This window comes from Suncus etruscus, chromosome 17, assembly GCF_024139225.1.
Source record: "Suncus etruscus isolate mSunEtr1 chromosome 17, mSunEtr1.pri.cur, whole genome shotgun sequence".
Taxonomy (NCBI): Eukaryota; Metazoa; Chordata; class Mammalia; order Eulipotyphla; family Soricidae; genus Suncus; species Suncus etruscus.
The window spans coordinates 32,368,713-32,384,815 of NC_064864.1; the positions used below are offsets into that span (position 1 = coordinate 32,368,713).

A 16,103-nucleotide genomic window follows, 5' to 3' on the forward strand; every position below is an offset into this window, starting at 1 on the left:
GAGCCCCGCGGCTGCAGATCTGGGGCTTGCTCGGCTGCGAACCTCCGCCCAACCGGGTCCGGTTCCTTGGAGTTCCTGGGGTGCAGGGCCATGAGCCCCGCAACCACCTGAGGCACAGGAAGGGGGGGCGCTGCGCTGCACGGACCGCGCCCCCGAAGTTCTGCTCCCGGGTCTGGGCACAGCTGGGGCAGCCGCGTCCAGCCCCGGGTGGAGTGGAGTGGAGTGGAGTGGAGTGGCGTGGCGTGGAGGCGTCCTTGGGAGAGCGGGCTTGGGAGAGGGAAGGCCATGGAGCCGCCTAGGGCACCGCCACCGGAGGACCCCGCTCGAGAGGCGGCTGCGAAGCTGTCGGAGGCGGTGGGCGCGGCGCTGCAGGAGCCCCGGCGGCAGCGACGCCTAGTGCTGGTCATCGTGTGCGTGGCTCTCTTCCTGGACAACATGCTGTACATGGTCATCGTGCCCATCGTGCCCGAATACATCGCCCACATGCGCGGGGGCAGCGAGAACCCCATCCTGACCACCACCGAAGACGTGTGGGCGCTCCCGCCGCCACCCCCGACCGTGCCCGCCAATGCCAGCGTCCTCGACGCTGCAAGAGCAGCGGCGCTCAATGTCTCCGAGGAGCCCGCGCGGACCCCAAGGCCCCCCGGGCCGGCGCTGAGGCCCCGCTACCCCACGGAGAGCGAAGACGTGAAGATCGGGGTGCTGTTCGCGTCCAAAGCCATCCTGCAGCTGCTGGTGAACCCCTTGAGCGGCCCCTTCATCGACCGCATGAGCTACGACGTGCCCCTGCTCATGGGCCTCGGCGTCATGTTCGCGTCCACGGTGATGTTCGCCTTCGCCGAGGACTACGCCACCCTCTTCGCGGCGCGCAGCCTGCAGGGCTTGGGTTCGGCCTTTGCCGACACGTCCGGCATCGCCATGATCGCCGACAAGTATCCCGAAGAGCCGGAGCGCAGCCGAGCGCTGGGGGTGGCTCTGGCCTTCATCAGCTTCGGCAGCCTGGTGGCACCGCCTTTCGGGGGCATCCTCTACGAGTTCGCGGGCAAGTGCGTGCCCTTCTTGGTGCTGGCCGCCGTGTCTCTCATCGACGCCTTGCTGCTGCTGCTGGTAGCGAAGCCCTTCTCCGCTTCTGCCCGCGCGCGCTCCAACCTGCCCGTGGGCACGCCTATCCACCGCCTCATGCTCGACCCGTACATCGCGGTGGTGGCCGGCGCGCTCACCACTTGCAACATCCCCCTGGCCTTCCTGGAGCCCACCATCGCCACCTGGATGAAGCATACCATGGCGGCGTCCGAGTGGCAGATGGGCATGGTCTGGCTGCCGGCCTTTGTGCCGCACGTCCTGGGTGTCTACCTCACGGTGCGTCTCGCGGCGCGGTACCCCCACTTGCAGTGGCTCTACGGGGCCCTGGGGCTGGCCGTGATCGGGGCCAGCTCGTGCCTGGTGCCCGTGTGCCGGTCCTTCGCCCCGCTCGTGGTGTCCCTGTGCGGCCTTTGCTTCGGCATCGCGCTGGTGGACACGGCGCTCTTGCCCACGCTGGCCTTCCTCGTGGACGTGCGCCACGTCTCCGTCTACGGCAGCGTCTACGCCATCGCCGACATCTCCTACTCCGTGGCCTATGCGCTCGGGCCCATCGTGGCGGGCCACATCGTGCACTCGCTGGGCTTCACGCAGCTCAGCTTGGGCATGGGGCTCGCCAATTTGCTCTACGCTCCCGTCTTACTGCTGCTTCGCAAGGTGGGCCTCCTGACGCGCTCCCGCTCCGAGCGTGATGTGCTGCTCGAGGAACCGCCGCAGGGTCTGTATGATGCGGTGCGCCTCCGGGACTGTCACGCGCCGCCGGGGCTCGACGGCGTCTCTCACAGTCCGCCGGGCCCCTTCGACGAATGTGAGGACAACTACGACTACTACACCCGCAGCTAGCAGTCCCGCAACTCCTCCAGGCTTGCCTCACTCACCCCCACTCTTGGGTCTAGGCCACTGCTCTGGCAGGTTCAGGGCCCTTCCTTCCTTCCTTCCTTCCTTCCTTCCTTCCTTCCTTCCTTCCTTCCTTCCTTCCTTCCTTCCTTCCTTCCTTCCTTCCTTCCTTCCTTCCTTCCTTCCTTCCCTCCTTCCTTCCTTCCCTCCTTTCTTCCTTCCTTCCTTCCTTCCTTCCTTCCTTCCTTCCTTCCTTCCTTCCTTCCTTCCTTCCTTCCTTCCTTTCTTCCTTCCTTCCTTCCAGCGAGTATCCCCTCCCCTCCAGTGCCTCCCTCATCTCCCCCTAGTCCTTGCAGGCTCCCCTTTCTCTCCATGATCCTTCTCTGTGTTCCTCTCCCCACCCGCAATGGGGCCTGGGGCACTGAAGCACAGGAAGAGATGCACTCTGCTTAAGAGATGAAGAGGTGCCTGCTGCTCCCCCACACTCCAGCTCCCTAATGTAGAGTCGTGACCCCCCAGTCTGTCATTCTTTCCTTTCCTGCCATTGCCAACTGGGCCCGCAGCACCGCGGTGCCTTCGGTCAGAATCAATAAACCTTCACTGTCTGAGAGATGCAGTTTGTTTTTGTTTTTGTTTTTTTTTTTGTTTTTTACTAATGAGGGTGGTGGTAGGGTGGATAGAGGGGAGAGTGAGCTGGAAGGAGCCCCAGACCCAGGCAAGCTGGAAGGAGTGGTTCCTTGGTTACCTGCGAAAGGAAATTCCAAAGAAGCAAACAGATGCTTAGGTTCACCCCCCTCTCTCCACGCCTACCTCTGCCCCCTTTTGGAAGACACAGCACAGTGGTCCAGCACAACACGCATGGGTGTCTGAAGACCCCACCTGGTCCATCCTTGAGGAGGGAGCCCGGGGACTTTGTTTGGTACTTGCCCCTGAACTCTGAGCCCCTATTCTAAGCCCACTCTCACTCTTGAGCCCTTATTAGGTGCAAGGCTCTGTGTTCTACTGTGTGTGGTCTCAGAGACAGGTCCGAATCCTAGGAGGATGACAATGGGGAGGCAGTGGGAGTTAATTTTCCCTCCGCCTATCCTGGGCTGCCAGGTACCTCGTGGGAGGGAAGCCCAGGACCTCCTCCCTGCTGCTTTGTATATACCGTCCCTTGCCCTGAAGCTGATAGCCTCAGAATGCAGTCAGAGAAGGCAACTGCGTTGAGGAACAGGGGGCAAGGGTGCGGGAGGCCGTGCTTATAAGAGTGCACACTACCAGGCTGCACTGGTCCTTCAACTGCATCTGGGCTCTGCGTGCCTGTCTACCCGGGAGAGATCTGTCTAGGCGGGTCTCTCTCTCTTTCTCTCTCTCTCTCTCTCTCTCTCTCTCTCTCTCTCTCTCTCTCTCTCTCTCTCTCTCTCTCTCTCTCTCTCTCTCTCTCTGTCTCTCTCTCTCTCTCTCTCTCTCTCTCTCTCTCTCTCTCTCTCTCTTTGTGCTTCCCTCTGAACGCCAGCAGTATTGGGGTAAGAAAAGGAAGGAAGCAGGAGAACCTGCGGGGATGAACAAACTAATTTCATCGAACTAATCTAAACCGGCTCACGAATGATATTTATTATTCTGACTATTGGTATTTAGCATAGTTGATGGGGCAGTTCGTCTCGCCTAGACGGTGGTGAAAGGGCGCAGGTGGCCCCAGAGATCATTCTCCTCGGGGGTTCTTAGGTCTTGGCTGCAGTTAGGACAGAAGGGTTGGAGGAAGGTCTAGACTGGGGGTCGCTGGGCTCCTGTCTGTCCCCTCAACGCTTCTCTGGGCTCGGGATTCCGCGGTCCAGGGTTCTTTCCTGCCCACGCTGTCTGGGCTGAGCCAGCGGTAGGAGCGGGGGGTGGAGGGAGGGCGGGATCCTTGAAAACCTAGGGAGTGGGGGGGGGATCGGGGGTGACGGACGCAGAAGGACAGGGGTGGGGCTGGGGAGGGAGGGGAAAAAAGAGAGGGGAGGGAGGAGAAGAGGAGGAAGGAGAAAAAAGGCGCGGCCCGCCCGCGCGGTTCCAGTCGGTGGCGAGGTGGCTGGGAGAAAGAGGCGTCGGGGTCTCAGCCCTCGCCCGGTCCTGGCTGAAGCACCCCTCCCGCGCCCCGCATTCTCGCCCAGGTTGCAGCGAGGGGCTGGCGGAGCAGCGGAGCAAAGGCTGCAGCTCGGAGGAGGGCAGGTGAGAAGGGCTGGGTTGCCTGGGCGCGGAGCGGGGAGCAGGCAGAACGCGGAGTTGGGGGGCGGGTGAGAGGGTGCGTCCCGGAGGCTGGGTCCGGGGGACGGCGCTTGGAGGCCCCCCAGAGCAGCGGGATCGTCCGGAGTCCCAAACAGCCGTCGGGGGAGCACCGGGAAAAGCGCAGAAACCCTCGAGGTTCTGGCGCTCAGAACGCCCGGAGTGAAGCCGGGGCCGCGCGCGCGGGATAGTGGAGAAGAAAGGAGCGGTGATGGGGGTATGACGAGGCCACCTGGGTTTGGGGCTGCGCATATGCCCCACCTCTGCGATTCTAAACACTCTCCCCTATTCTCACCCCCTCATGCTTGAGAGCCCAGGTCTGGATTTCAGTGCCCAGTCCAAGGGTTGGCATCTTCCACCGGGCTCCCGAAGTGCTGCGAACAGCTAGCCACCTTCATATGACTGGGGTGGGGGTTAGGGCGGCTGAGGGTGGTGGGTCCAAGTCGGTTGCAGGAGTCCTTGGAGCACTGTGGGAAAGTTAGGGTGCCAGTGAGGGGCCTGGGCAGGGGAGGGAGAAGGAACTGATAATGGGATAATGGGTCCTTATGACTCCCTTAGAGGTAAACACACACACACACACACACACACACACACACACACACACACACACACACACACACCATGCCCAGCATCCCAGTAGAAAGAGGAACTGACTAGAGCTGGGACTTCCCAGCTACAATTCTCCAATGTCAAGTTCCTCACCAGAATGAGGGGTCCCTCATGAGTGCATCTTCCTGCTCTGGGACATTTATCATCCTGTCCTGTCCAGGCCCTCTCTGTCCCTTCAAATCTGCCCAGCATGGGGGAAGGCTCTTTGAGGTCGGTAAGAGGGGTCAGGCACCACTATGGATCTGGGGGGCCACGGGATTCCTAATGTCTTGCTAAGGTGCCTGTAAGCATCTCTACAATCTCTGCTACCAGGTAGCTCCAGGCTTCTCCTCCTCCACCCCCCTTAATTCAGAGGTTCTTTCATCTTTCCAGGCTCAAATGCCTAGGACCACTCAAGTCTCTAAGTCTCAGAGTCCCTACTTGTCCAGACACCACCTGGGTCATTCTTCCACATTGGGGGTATCAGTTCCATGGACAGAATCGTGTTGTTGTCTTAAGAGGATGAGTAGAGATCCTAGGTATAAACATTGCAGATATGTGTTGAGTGAGATCTTGGGGTGCAAACTGCGCCCCATTAGTAGACTTACTTCTGCTATACCTTCACATCTCCCTGTCGTGGACGGAGTCCAGGTGGTCTGTAGAAGCCTGGACCACCTGTTTCTCTGTAGCACCTATTTTCTGTAGTCCCTATTTTCTAGTTCCCTGCCACCCATTCTCAGAGCCACAGCACATTGACTGCCAAAGTTCCAGACCAAAAGCAGGTGCCAGAGTTCTTCCTGCATTAACCACAGCCTGATTCCCAGTTCAGTCCAAGTGCCTCCTGAAGTCCAGTGCCTCTTAGGATCTTGTGCTCATTTGGCTTATTTTTATGCAAGACTCTGTACCCCTTTTGAGTTAACTACTTTATACGGCAGCTACTCTACACCCCAAACCATCCTAGGTTCCAGAGATGAAGCCATGAGCAATGCTGTAAGTTCTTAGTGTGGAGAAGCACATGGTCTGGAAGGACAGGCACATTAGCAATGGGTCCCAGGAAGGAAGAGTGCTGCCAGTGACATTGCATGGATTTGTAGTGGACAAACCCAGCCCTTCTTGTTCAAAACATCCACAGCACATTCACAACATAACATTCACAACACAACACATTCACTGGGTAATAGCAGTTGAAGTGGTACCTGCTGAAGGACCTCTTTCAGGCCCTGTTCTCTCTGTCTGGTGGAGCTTAAAGAGGACCTTGATGAAGGGGTGGTACTGGTATTACAGAGTTAGAAGCTCAGAGGCCCAGTTTCCTTCCAGGGAGGGGCCAGGTGCCAGGTTGTAGGGGGTGAAGTAGTCACAGCCACCCTCTATGGCTCCATGTGATTCTTCCTCACTTCTGTGTCCTCAGGTCTGAACCTCTACTTCCCTGATCAGAAGTCATCAAGATGCCTATTCTGGAGAAAGCCCCCCAAAAGACTGAAGCAAAAGCTACAAGTACTGAGGAGGATCATGTGAGTGCCTCAGAAAACCCTTTTGCGTTCCTGCTCTTTACATACAACTGGCTTCCAGAAGAGTCTGCAGGTGACAGGCCCCAATACTTGTCCCCACTGCTCTCCTGAGCAGCTCTGCCAGTGGGTTTGGAGGAGAATCAAAGACATGGAAGATCCAGGAGTGGTTTCAGGGAGTGAAGTAGGATGAGAACGCCCCTCCTAACCTCAAGGTCAAGGTATCTCTTGCTCTGGATCAGCACCCTCTGTGCCTAGGATCTACCATTTCCTCTGCCTGTGGGCCCAATGGAGCTGCCTTAGAGGATCCAATGGAGACTGAACTCCAAAATTTAACTTTTTCATCCCAACATCTCTCAGGTTCAGCTTTGAAATTCATGGCACCATCTTCCCCACCAGCTAGCAAGCCAGCCTCTGTACCCCCTCCCTGCTTTGGGACAGGCATCAACCTCTACTCTCAGAGAGTCAGAGCAACACCCATCCATTTCCAGGGTGTATCCCATGTCAGCCTCTCTGGAAAAGTTTCCCACCTATCCAACCCCAAGCCTGCATTTCAAATCCTGAGCAGATTCAACTTTTGATTTCTCCTTGGAAAAGAAATCTGCTCCCACTATACTTATCTCTATAGCTGACAGATACTTCAACTTCTACAGTACTTCTGGCCCTCCCAATGGGATTAAGTTTCCTTGAGAGCAGGTTCTGTCTTTCACTGCCTAACTTAAACCAACTCTCTAGGAAAGTCCAGGCACTAAAAACCATTATTAGTACAAGCCCCTTGTCCCTAGTTTTAGAGGATCAGAAACTCATCAAACACTGAGATGTCAGGATGGAAATTTTCTTCCTTTTTTCTTTGTTTTTACAACTTACTCATACTCAGTGTCCCAGATGGTTCCAGCTCTGTCAGAGTTCCACAGAATGGCTTGTTTCTAGCTGAGGCTCCGGTCAGACTTGGTGTTCCTTTTCGTGGGGCTACCTGGGCTAGGTATTCAATTGGTTGCCTACTTTTATACCTCAGGGATCTCCAGATCCCAGGAACAGAAAGAAAAAAACAAAAGGGCTGAGTGTGGCCCTCTGCTTGTCTCATTCACTTAGGGAATGAGCTAAGTCACCCCAGATGCTCCCCAGCCCCAAGTTCCTCTCTTTCTTTAGGAGAGTGAACTCTGGAGACAGTCAGGCAGGTACAAAAATCCTGGCCACTCATCTACATGTTCACTTGATTATGCCCACATCGCCTACTCTCCACCTCACAGTAGGAGGGAAGAAGAGGCAAGCTTTCTCTGCCCCTTTTGTTCTGCAGCTGTCAATGAGCCCATCCTGGTTATAAAGTTACCACACTGCAAGATCCTGCAGAGCAGAAACCTCTGGAAGAAGGCAGACCCTGCTCAGCTCTGTAAAATTTAAGCAGTACTATGACAAAACTCTAGTTTTTCAACTGTGACCAGCACAAATGAAAAAGGAAAGGGGGAGTGTAGGGAAACAGCCTGGAAAGGACAGGAGGTAGCCACCAAGAAAAAAGGGACAGAACCCATGCTAACTGAAGACTCATTTCCCTTCCCAGCTCTGCCATCAAGGGGTGGGGTAACTTTGGCCTAGTTTTACTCTCCAATAAGCACCTTTTGGGGGGAAGAAAGGGGAGTACACACAGAGGTACTCCTGGCTCTGTACTCAGATAATTTCTGGTGGGGCATGAAGTATTATAGGTGGTGTTGTGGATTGAATCCAAATTTGTTGTGTGCAAGGCAAGCACCATACCTGCTGAATTATCTCCTGCTGTACTCTTAAACTTTTCTCTGTCCATGCCCAAGCAGAGCATCCTTGAATATACCTGTCATCCCTGTGGGAGCACAGCTGGTATCTATAAGAAATGGCATTCCAGATAGGGATGGAGTGATGTGGAGTACTTCTGAGGCTCTCTCCATTCTCTAGAGACTCCCCAAAAAGGATAGGTTCTTCTTCAGCTCTGAGGAGCTGAGAATCATGTGTTTCTCTCATTGAATTCTTTGCACCTGTAAGAGTGGAATTGGCTTTGATTGTCCTGGGGATGAGGAAGCTAAGACTTAGGATGATGAAGATAACTTACACTGCACTTTCCCATTCACTCCCATCTTGCCCCTACCTATATGGAGCAGCCAGCCCCTCCACATTTCAAAGCCAGGAAGGATTTCAACAAATAACCCAAGATGTGAGTCAACTTCTCAGAAAGCATCTTGCAAAATTCTGGTTCATTAGAATAAGCAATGAACTATGCTTCCTGCCCACACCATCTTTCAATTTGTCCATGTCTCTTCTGTAATATCACCTTCTCTGGGCGCTGATATCATTTGGATTCTGAAGCTCTGATTGGGAACGAACCATTTCCAAGTTAAGAATGATCAGCAATCTCCAATATCAATAACAGGATAACTTCATCTTTGATTCATTTTTTATAGTCTTATCACACCCACGTTCTCTTGGCTTTTACAACAAGTACCCATTTTATTTTATTTATTTTATTTTTAGTTTTTGGGTCACACCTGGCAGCGCTAAGGGTTACTCCTGGCTCTACACTCAGAAATCGCTCCTGTCAAGCTCGGGGGACCATATGGGATGCCAGGATTTAAACCGCCATCCTTCTGCATGCAAGGCAAACGCTCTACCTCCATCCTATTTCTCTAGCCCCCAAGTACCCATTTTAATGAGGGCAAATGAAGTCACAGCAGTAAGGACAAATTTGTTCAAAGTCAGCTGCAGGGCCAGGACATGGTATCAGCTTTCTCTGATGCCAACATAAAGGCATTTTCCTTCTTGGAGCAAGAGTTGGCAGGGGAAGAAAGCAAATAGGAGCTCCCAGATTTCATAATTCTGATGAATTCTGGGATAGTTTGACTGTCTTATCTGCCTCCAGATGAGTTCTGAGGGCAGGATAAGGATGGGGTAGAAATTGAAGATCAGTTCAGAACAGATGTAGATGGACTGAACACCAGGAAAGATTTGACAAGTGCTCATTGACACCTCTTTTCCAGGGGCTGCCCAAACTCCCAGTGCCCCCACTGCAGCAGACCCTGGCAACCTACCTGAGATGCATGAGGCACCTTATTCCTGAGGAACAGTTCAGGAAGAGTCAGGCCATTGTGCAGAGGTTTGGAGCTTCTGGTGGCCTTGGGGAGACCCTGCAGCAGAAGCTCCTGGAACGGCAAGAGAAAACAGTCAACTGGGTGAGCAATGCATGAGAGGGCAGGTAGGCACAGGACCAAGGAGTGAGGTGGAGGAAGGCAGCCCTAGAAACACATAGAGGGATCTGGATGAGGGCAAGATGATGGGGCAAACTTTGGTAGGGAAGGACTGTGGGAGAGAGCAAGAGAGGGGCACAGACCAGCTAGACATCCCATGTAAGCTGGAAAGCAGAAATGGGGATAGCTGGGGGATATATGGGAGCCTGAGGAGATGATGGGAGAGATAGAGAGAAGGGAAATCGAATAGTACAAGAAAGACTAGGGACAGGTGGGGGACAGTGATGGGTGGATAGAGAAGGCCAAGGAAGCACAGAGGCAGAAACAACATTTCTGAGAATGAGCAGGGAGCAAGGCTAAAGCAGCCAGTATGTGTGGAGGAAAGATCATATATGGAGGCAGAGATGAAATCAAGCACATTGTGCAGGGGCTGGGGCTTGCTCAGCATGACTGAAAGTCCTGTTAGTTCTTGAGGTTGCTAGGAGGAAAAGAGACTCTCTTCTGCTTGTGTTTGGAAGGGAGTGTATGGGTGGGGTAGCTTTTGCAATGGGGTTAATGGCTCCCCACCCCTGGCCTCTCTTGTAGGTATCTGAGTATTGGCTGAATGACATGTACCTCAACAACCGTCTGGCCCTACCTGTCAATTCTAGCCCTGCTATCATCTTCGCTCGACAACACTTTCAGGACACAAATGACCAGCTTAGGTGAGGTCACTGTGTCCCTGGGCAACAGCTTGGGAGACTACTTAAGGGAAGGGACTCCTTCCGTTCCCTCCCCAATTAGGAAGGAAAATCCAAGCTTCTGCCTAGGTTGAGCTTTCAAGGGTCCAATAAAGCAGCTTGTGGGCATCTGGTTGGGAAGGGGAGGGAACAGAGACTAAATATTCCTTAGAACGTTAATTTGTATAGGTTTGGTGATCATAGTACTGGTCTGCTGATGCCCTAGAGGAAGTGTTGGGCACTCTGATCTCCCCAAGACTTGTCCTGGTACTTACTGTCCCAGGTTACCTCTGCTGCTCTTCAGCATGGCTCACCTCCCACCCAGCTCTGAGCTCCCCAAGGGGGGAGTGGAAATAGTTCCCATCAGCAGCTACAGCTGCCAGAGCGCCTGCCATCTGCTGCAATTTCAGAGCTCACTGAGCTGCTGGAAGGGCCTCTGGGCCCACATGTGACAGTGGGGGGTCATTTAAGCAGGGGGAGTCTGCTTCTATGGGAGGTAGGAAGGAGATTTCTTCTGCTGGAGTCTCTCAGAGCCATACCAGTCTCAGGCCTCAAGAACTGAATGGGACCAAAGCACTAATACAGCGGAAAGGGAAGGGCATTTGCCTTTCTTCTTCCATCCCTGGTCCAATCTCTGGCATCACATTTGATCTCCTAAGCCCTGCCAGGAGTGATCTCTGAGTGTAGAGCCAGGAGTCATCCCTGAACATTGCCAGGTATGACCACCCCTCAAACAATCCCCCCCCAATAGACATAAATGGGGATCATGCAGGGATAGTTGAAAGGCACATTGGCCAAATGGCAGAGTTTAGTAATGCTAGGAAGCTACCTTGTCCTCACCCTCCTTCATGCTAAGACTGACCTGTAGCAGTTGTACCTATCCTGGCAGAAGATGGGGTATTTAGAGATTTACTACTTCCCCAAATCTCAAAAGTACTCAGGAAGGAGCACTTAGACCTAGATTTGAAGACCTGGTCTCCAGGCACAATTCTCTGGGGTCTTTCTCACAGCACTTGCTTCCCTTTTTATTAGTGCTAAACAGCCCTCAGGACTGACTTTTCTGGGATATTGAGTTTCCCAGCAACCCCAAAAACCTGTTTCAGTCCAGCCTTGGTCTTTTTAAAAGTCCCCACCCCTGATCATCCAGCCCTGGTTTCCTCCCTCTCCCCCTCTTGCCACTTTTAACTTCCTCTCCTCCTCCATGACCTTCTCTTCAAAGAACCTTTTTTAATCCCATACTTGGGAAGGACTGACAGAATGGGGATAGAGAACAGTAGGACCCCTGTGATTGTCTCATAACTGGAGCTTGATATTCTTAGATAATCCCTGATCTTGGCAGTCTAAGTGTAGGAGTATGTGAGGAAAAAGAAGAGAAAGGAAAAAGGAGAGAAAGAGGAAAAGGAAGTTGAAAGGGCTTGGGGAGCCCAGAGAAGGAAAGCTAAACTTTTGTATCTTTGCAGGTTTGCAGCCAACCTCATCTCTGGTGTGCTCAGTTACAAGGCCCTACTTGACAGGTAGGACTGGGCCAGCCTGGGAGGTGATGTGTTTTATTCTGGCATAACTAGCCTTCTTGTTACTCAGGCAAGGAGCTCCTGGAGCTCAGGGACCTGGACTCTTTCCAGTTCTGTATTCCTGGCACAGAGCAGGTGAATCGACCCCTGACTTCTCCAGCATCAGGATGGGTGTCCTTTGCATAAGCTGTCTGGAATCTTAGCAGTTCCTTTTCCTCAAACTACTGTAATGCTTTTTCTGGAGAGATCTGTTCAGAACACTCCCCTGGGGCCTTGAGCTGGCTCAGTGGCATGGTGTCTGCTTTGCCGATTTGAGCAACCCCAGCAGTACTGAGGCTTCTAATGCCAGTGCCAAAGCCAAGTATGTGAATAGTACAACCAAGGACGTATAATCCCTGGTCATTATAACCTAGTGTATGTGATCTCTGGTCTTTATCATCAAATGTATGTGTGATCTTTGGTCATTGTGATCAGCTATGGCTAAGCTATCTCTGAGTCGTGACAATAGGAAAAAAAAAAAAAAGGAAGAGAAGGACTGGAGTGATAGCTCAGAGATTAGGGCATTTGCCTTGCATGCAACTGACCTGGCTATCCCATATGGTCCCCTGAGCCTGCCAGAAATGATTCCTGAGTGCAGAGCCAGAAGTTACCACTGGCACAGCTGGATATGGTCCTACCAAATAAACAAACCAACAAAAACAAAAAGCTATCTAGTTTCACAAAAATGGAAAATGGGTGGGGGAAGGAGTAAAGATAAAATTTAAGGAAAATATCCAGAATGGGGGCTGGGGCGGTAGCACAGTGTAAGGGCCTTTGTCTTGCAAGCGCTAACCTAGGATGGACTGTGATTCGGTCCCCAGGCGTCCTATATGGTCCCCCAAGCTAGAAGCAATTTTTGAGTGCATAGCCAGGAGTAACCCCTGAATGTCACCGGTGTAGCCCAAAAACCAATATATATATATATATATATATAGTAGGTCTTTCGCACAGTCAGGGTGGCTCTGGTGGCCCCCAACACTGTAAATCTCAGCACTTAATCCTCAGGCCAAGTGCTGATGTATAGCCTAGTTTATACAACCATTAAGAAGATGCCCTCAACCCCAAAATATTTTTTTAAAAAAATGAACCCCAATAGTTACTGTGCCTATGCAGGGGGGGAAGAAAAAAAGGGAAAAAAGCACAAAATAATCATTTATATATATATATTTATTGATTGATTGATTGATTGTTTTTTGATGTCCTTATTTTGGTGTAGATATTGAAGTTGATGTCTTCTTTTTATTTTATATTATTTTATCTTATCTTTCTCTTTCTTTTTGCACTTCAGCATGATTTGATTTCAGAACCGAGACTATTGTGTGGTGCTTCTCTTTATTGCTGTAGGGCTTACTGGACATTTAATTTGACATTTATTTTTGTATTGTTATGGTATTTCAATTACCTTTTTCATGTCCTCTCTCAAACTGAGGTTGATAGCCACTAGAAAAGCTCTGCCCATTTTTAGCATATTTTAATTTTTTTAATTTTTTCTTATTTTTTACCCCATTCTATTGCTTTTCTTTCCCTCAAACAAAACCACATAACTCGATTTATCTAGTTTAGCCTCTCAAATAGAGGGAGAAACAAGGGAGGGCACCAGGACCAAACAGATATATGATCACTGATAGTAAACTAGACAAAAGAGGGGACCACCTATTCTAGCAGCCCAGGGGGTGATGGTGGGGGATATGGGTTGCAGAATGGGAACGGGGTAGGGGGGAGGAAAAATTTGGTGGTGGGTATTCCCCTGATTCAATGTTAATATGTACCTAAAATACTAATGTGAAAGATATGTAAGCCACTATGATCAAAATTTAAAAAAAATTTAAAAAAACCACACAAAACAAACCCTCACCCTATACATCCTGTGCATGTACATGTGGTGAGTAAAGCATATCAGGAATCTTGAGAACATCAGGAGAGGAAGAAGGGCCAGGCTGAATGAAAGAAATGGTGTCTCTAATTTGAGTATGAATTCACAGTACTACCAGGCTCTGGGAATGAGCAAACTTACTCATGGGATTGTTAGTGAGGAAGGCTGCATAGCACAGCAGGTGATCTCTGCTTCGACAGGGAAAGTCCCTCTTCCAATTAAGTCCCAGGTGTCTAAAGTAGCCCAGATTCCTAGATGCAGAAAATAGAAGAGTATCAGACACTAGAATGAGAGAGAAACCTCAAGCAGTGTCTGCACTTGTAGAGAAGAAACTGCTAAGACTCAGAGAGGTTAAGAGACTAATCCCAAATCATATAGCCAGTGAATTGCAGAGAGAGGAGGGAAGGTGTTTGGAGTGTGGGAGGTGGGTTACTTTTTTCCCAGCTTGCTCATAATCAGTCTAACCCAGCCCTATAGAAGTTTTCCTTTGCTGCTCCCTGTCCCCAGATCCCCAGGACAGGACCCCTGGACCCACAGTACAGAATATCTAAACAGAGCAGAGCTTGAATTTAGGCCCTCAATCCACAACAGGAAACGACGAGCTTGGGTGAAAGTAACTGCTGCTATTTGGACTCTGTGCTGCCAGAGCATGTCAATAGCTGTCCTAATTGTCCTGAGAAATGATGCCAAGGACACACTGCAGCCTTTCTTTCTCACTTTTATTGGGGGACTCCCAAGAGAGTTCATGGTACTTAGTAACCCAGCTCTCTACAGGCACTCCAGTCCTAGGAGCTGTCTTCCTGCCAATCCTGTCTCTGCACCAAAAGCTCCAACCTCTTCTGCTCATACCTCCCTCAGTACTGTGATCCCTTGTGTCATCCTATGGAGCCCCCAGATCTCAAAGACACTTTCTTTCATGCTCTCTTTCTCTTCCCTGCCCACTGCCTGATTGCTTGCCCTCTTTTTGTCATCAGTAATCAGCAAAAACAAAATTCTGCCCTCCGGTTACTGCAAAGATATCTAAGAATCCTCTCTGGATCCCCCCCACCATCCTCTCTATCATGAGTGGGTCACTACAGTTTGGACTGGCACACCCATTTTAAACTTCTGAGTAATGATACATTTTTCTCACCCCCTGCCCACCACCACACTTTCTTTCTTTTTTTTTCAATGCCTACTTTTTATTCTTAGGGCTCAGCTCACATGTCCATCTTGGTGACATTTAATGACACTTGGTGACACTCTCTTGCCTTATCATGTACTGTTTTATTATTCTGTCTCCATACCTGATCAGTCTAAGCTCTCCATTAGAGTGGGAAACTCTGGTCTTATTTGCTACAATATTATTCCCCAGTCCCAGAATGATGCCTCACCTGGAGGAAAACACAATAAATATTTACTGATTGGAAGAATGATCTGAGTACAGAAGGGAGGAAAAAGAGAGGAAGGAAGTAGGAAGGAAGGAAGATAGAAAAGAACGATAAGAAGGAAGGAATGTAAGAAGGAAGAAAAGAAGATAAGAAGGAAGGAAAAATAAAGTAAAGAAGGAAGGGAGAGAAGGGCAGAAAGGAAAGGTGGAGAAGGAAAGAGGGAAAGAGACATGACAGTGGTGGGAGGAAAAAATTAAGGAAGAGAAAAAGAGAGGGAAGAAGGAAGTATACAATAAGGATGCCCAGACCACAGGAGAAAGAAGCTTTTGCACTGAACCTAGAGGAATGCTCTAGAAGAGGTGATGGAAGGAGTTTTTTAAACAAATTAATTGTGCATAGGGATTGTGGGGTGACTGAAATGAGACCAAACAAAGGTCCATGTAAGCAGAAACACTGAGGTCTAAAATGGTGAAATTTGTACAGGTGGAGCAGGAAACAGGTGTAAAGGATACACAAGAAGTTGGAAGGGTTACACAGGGCATGAAAATGGAGTCTCTTACTATTAGAGAAAGTGGGAACTGGACTTCATCAGCCATCTTAACACAGTTATAGTTCTTGTGCCCTACTTTGCCAGTAGAACTAATGCTGCCTTCCTATCTGCCCTCCTCCAGCCACTCTATCCCCACAGACTGTGCCAAGGGCCAGCTGTCAGGACAGCCCCTCTGTATGAAGCAATACTATGGGCTTTTCTCCTCCTATCGGCTGCCCGGCCATACCCAGGACACCCTGGTGGCTCAGAAGAGCAGTGTCATGCCTGAGCCAGAGCACATCATCGTGGCCTGCTGCAATCAGGTGAGCAGCCTCCTGCCACATAACTCTGGAGAAGGGGCTCTGTCAGGGCATCCCTTCTGCAAGATATGTGTTTCTGTTTCTGCTTCTCAGAGGGTTTCAGGCTGACTACCCTGTGCTCTCATTTCTCCCCACTAGGGGGTGAGGAGTGAGGAATAGTGCCTTCTGAGAGTGATGTCCCTAGGTTAGAATCCCAGCTGACACCTGACCTATAGCCTAAGGAGTTCTGTATATGATATGTAATGGATCAGAACCTTCCTACATGTTCACCGAGAAGTT

The 16,103-nt window shown here is 51.1% G+C and overlaps 2 protein-coding genes across 2 annotated transcripts in view; both read left to right on the forward strand.

Moving 5' to 3' along the window:
- The first annotated feature begins 243 nt into the window (after window positions 1-243).
- Window positions 244-1,997, forward strand: SLC18A3 (solute carrier family 18 member A3). The gene has a single exon (XM_049790683.1). The coding sequence runs from the start codon at window positions 286-288 to the stop codon at window positions 1,921-1,923; it is 1,638 nt and encodes a 545-aa protein (XP_049646640.1). The 5' UTR covers window positions 244-285; the 3' UTR covers window positions 1,924-1,997.
- Window positions 1,998-6,157: 4,160 nt separating this feature from the next.
- The window catches only part of CHAT (choline O-acetyltransferase), a 56,243-nt gene continuing 46,297 nt past the window's right edge, over window positions 6,158-16,103 (forward strand). The window contains exons 1-5 of the mRNA XM_049790774.1: window positions 6,158-6,260; window positions 9,257-9,448; window positions 10,049-10,167; window positions 11,643-11,696; window positions 15,647-15,827. Coding sequence (XP_049646731.1) covers window positions 6,195-6,260; window positions 9,257-9,448; window positions 10,049-10,167; window positions 11,643-11,696; window positions 15,647-15,827 — 612 coding nt within the window. The 5' untranslated portion in view covers window positions 6,158-6,194. The remainder of the gene's footprint in view (window positions 6,261-9,256; window positions 9,449-10,048; window positions 10,168-11,642; window positions 11,697-15,646; window positions 15,828-16,103) is intronic.

Bases quoted from the DNA above. Each gene is read 5' to 3' on its own strand.
- SLC18A3 (XM_049790683.1), top strand. From the start codon at position 286: ATGGAGCCGCCTAGGGCACCGCCACCGGAGGACCCCGCTCGAGAGGCG.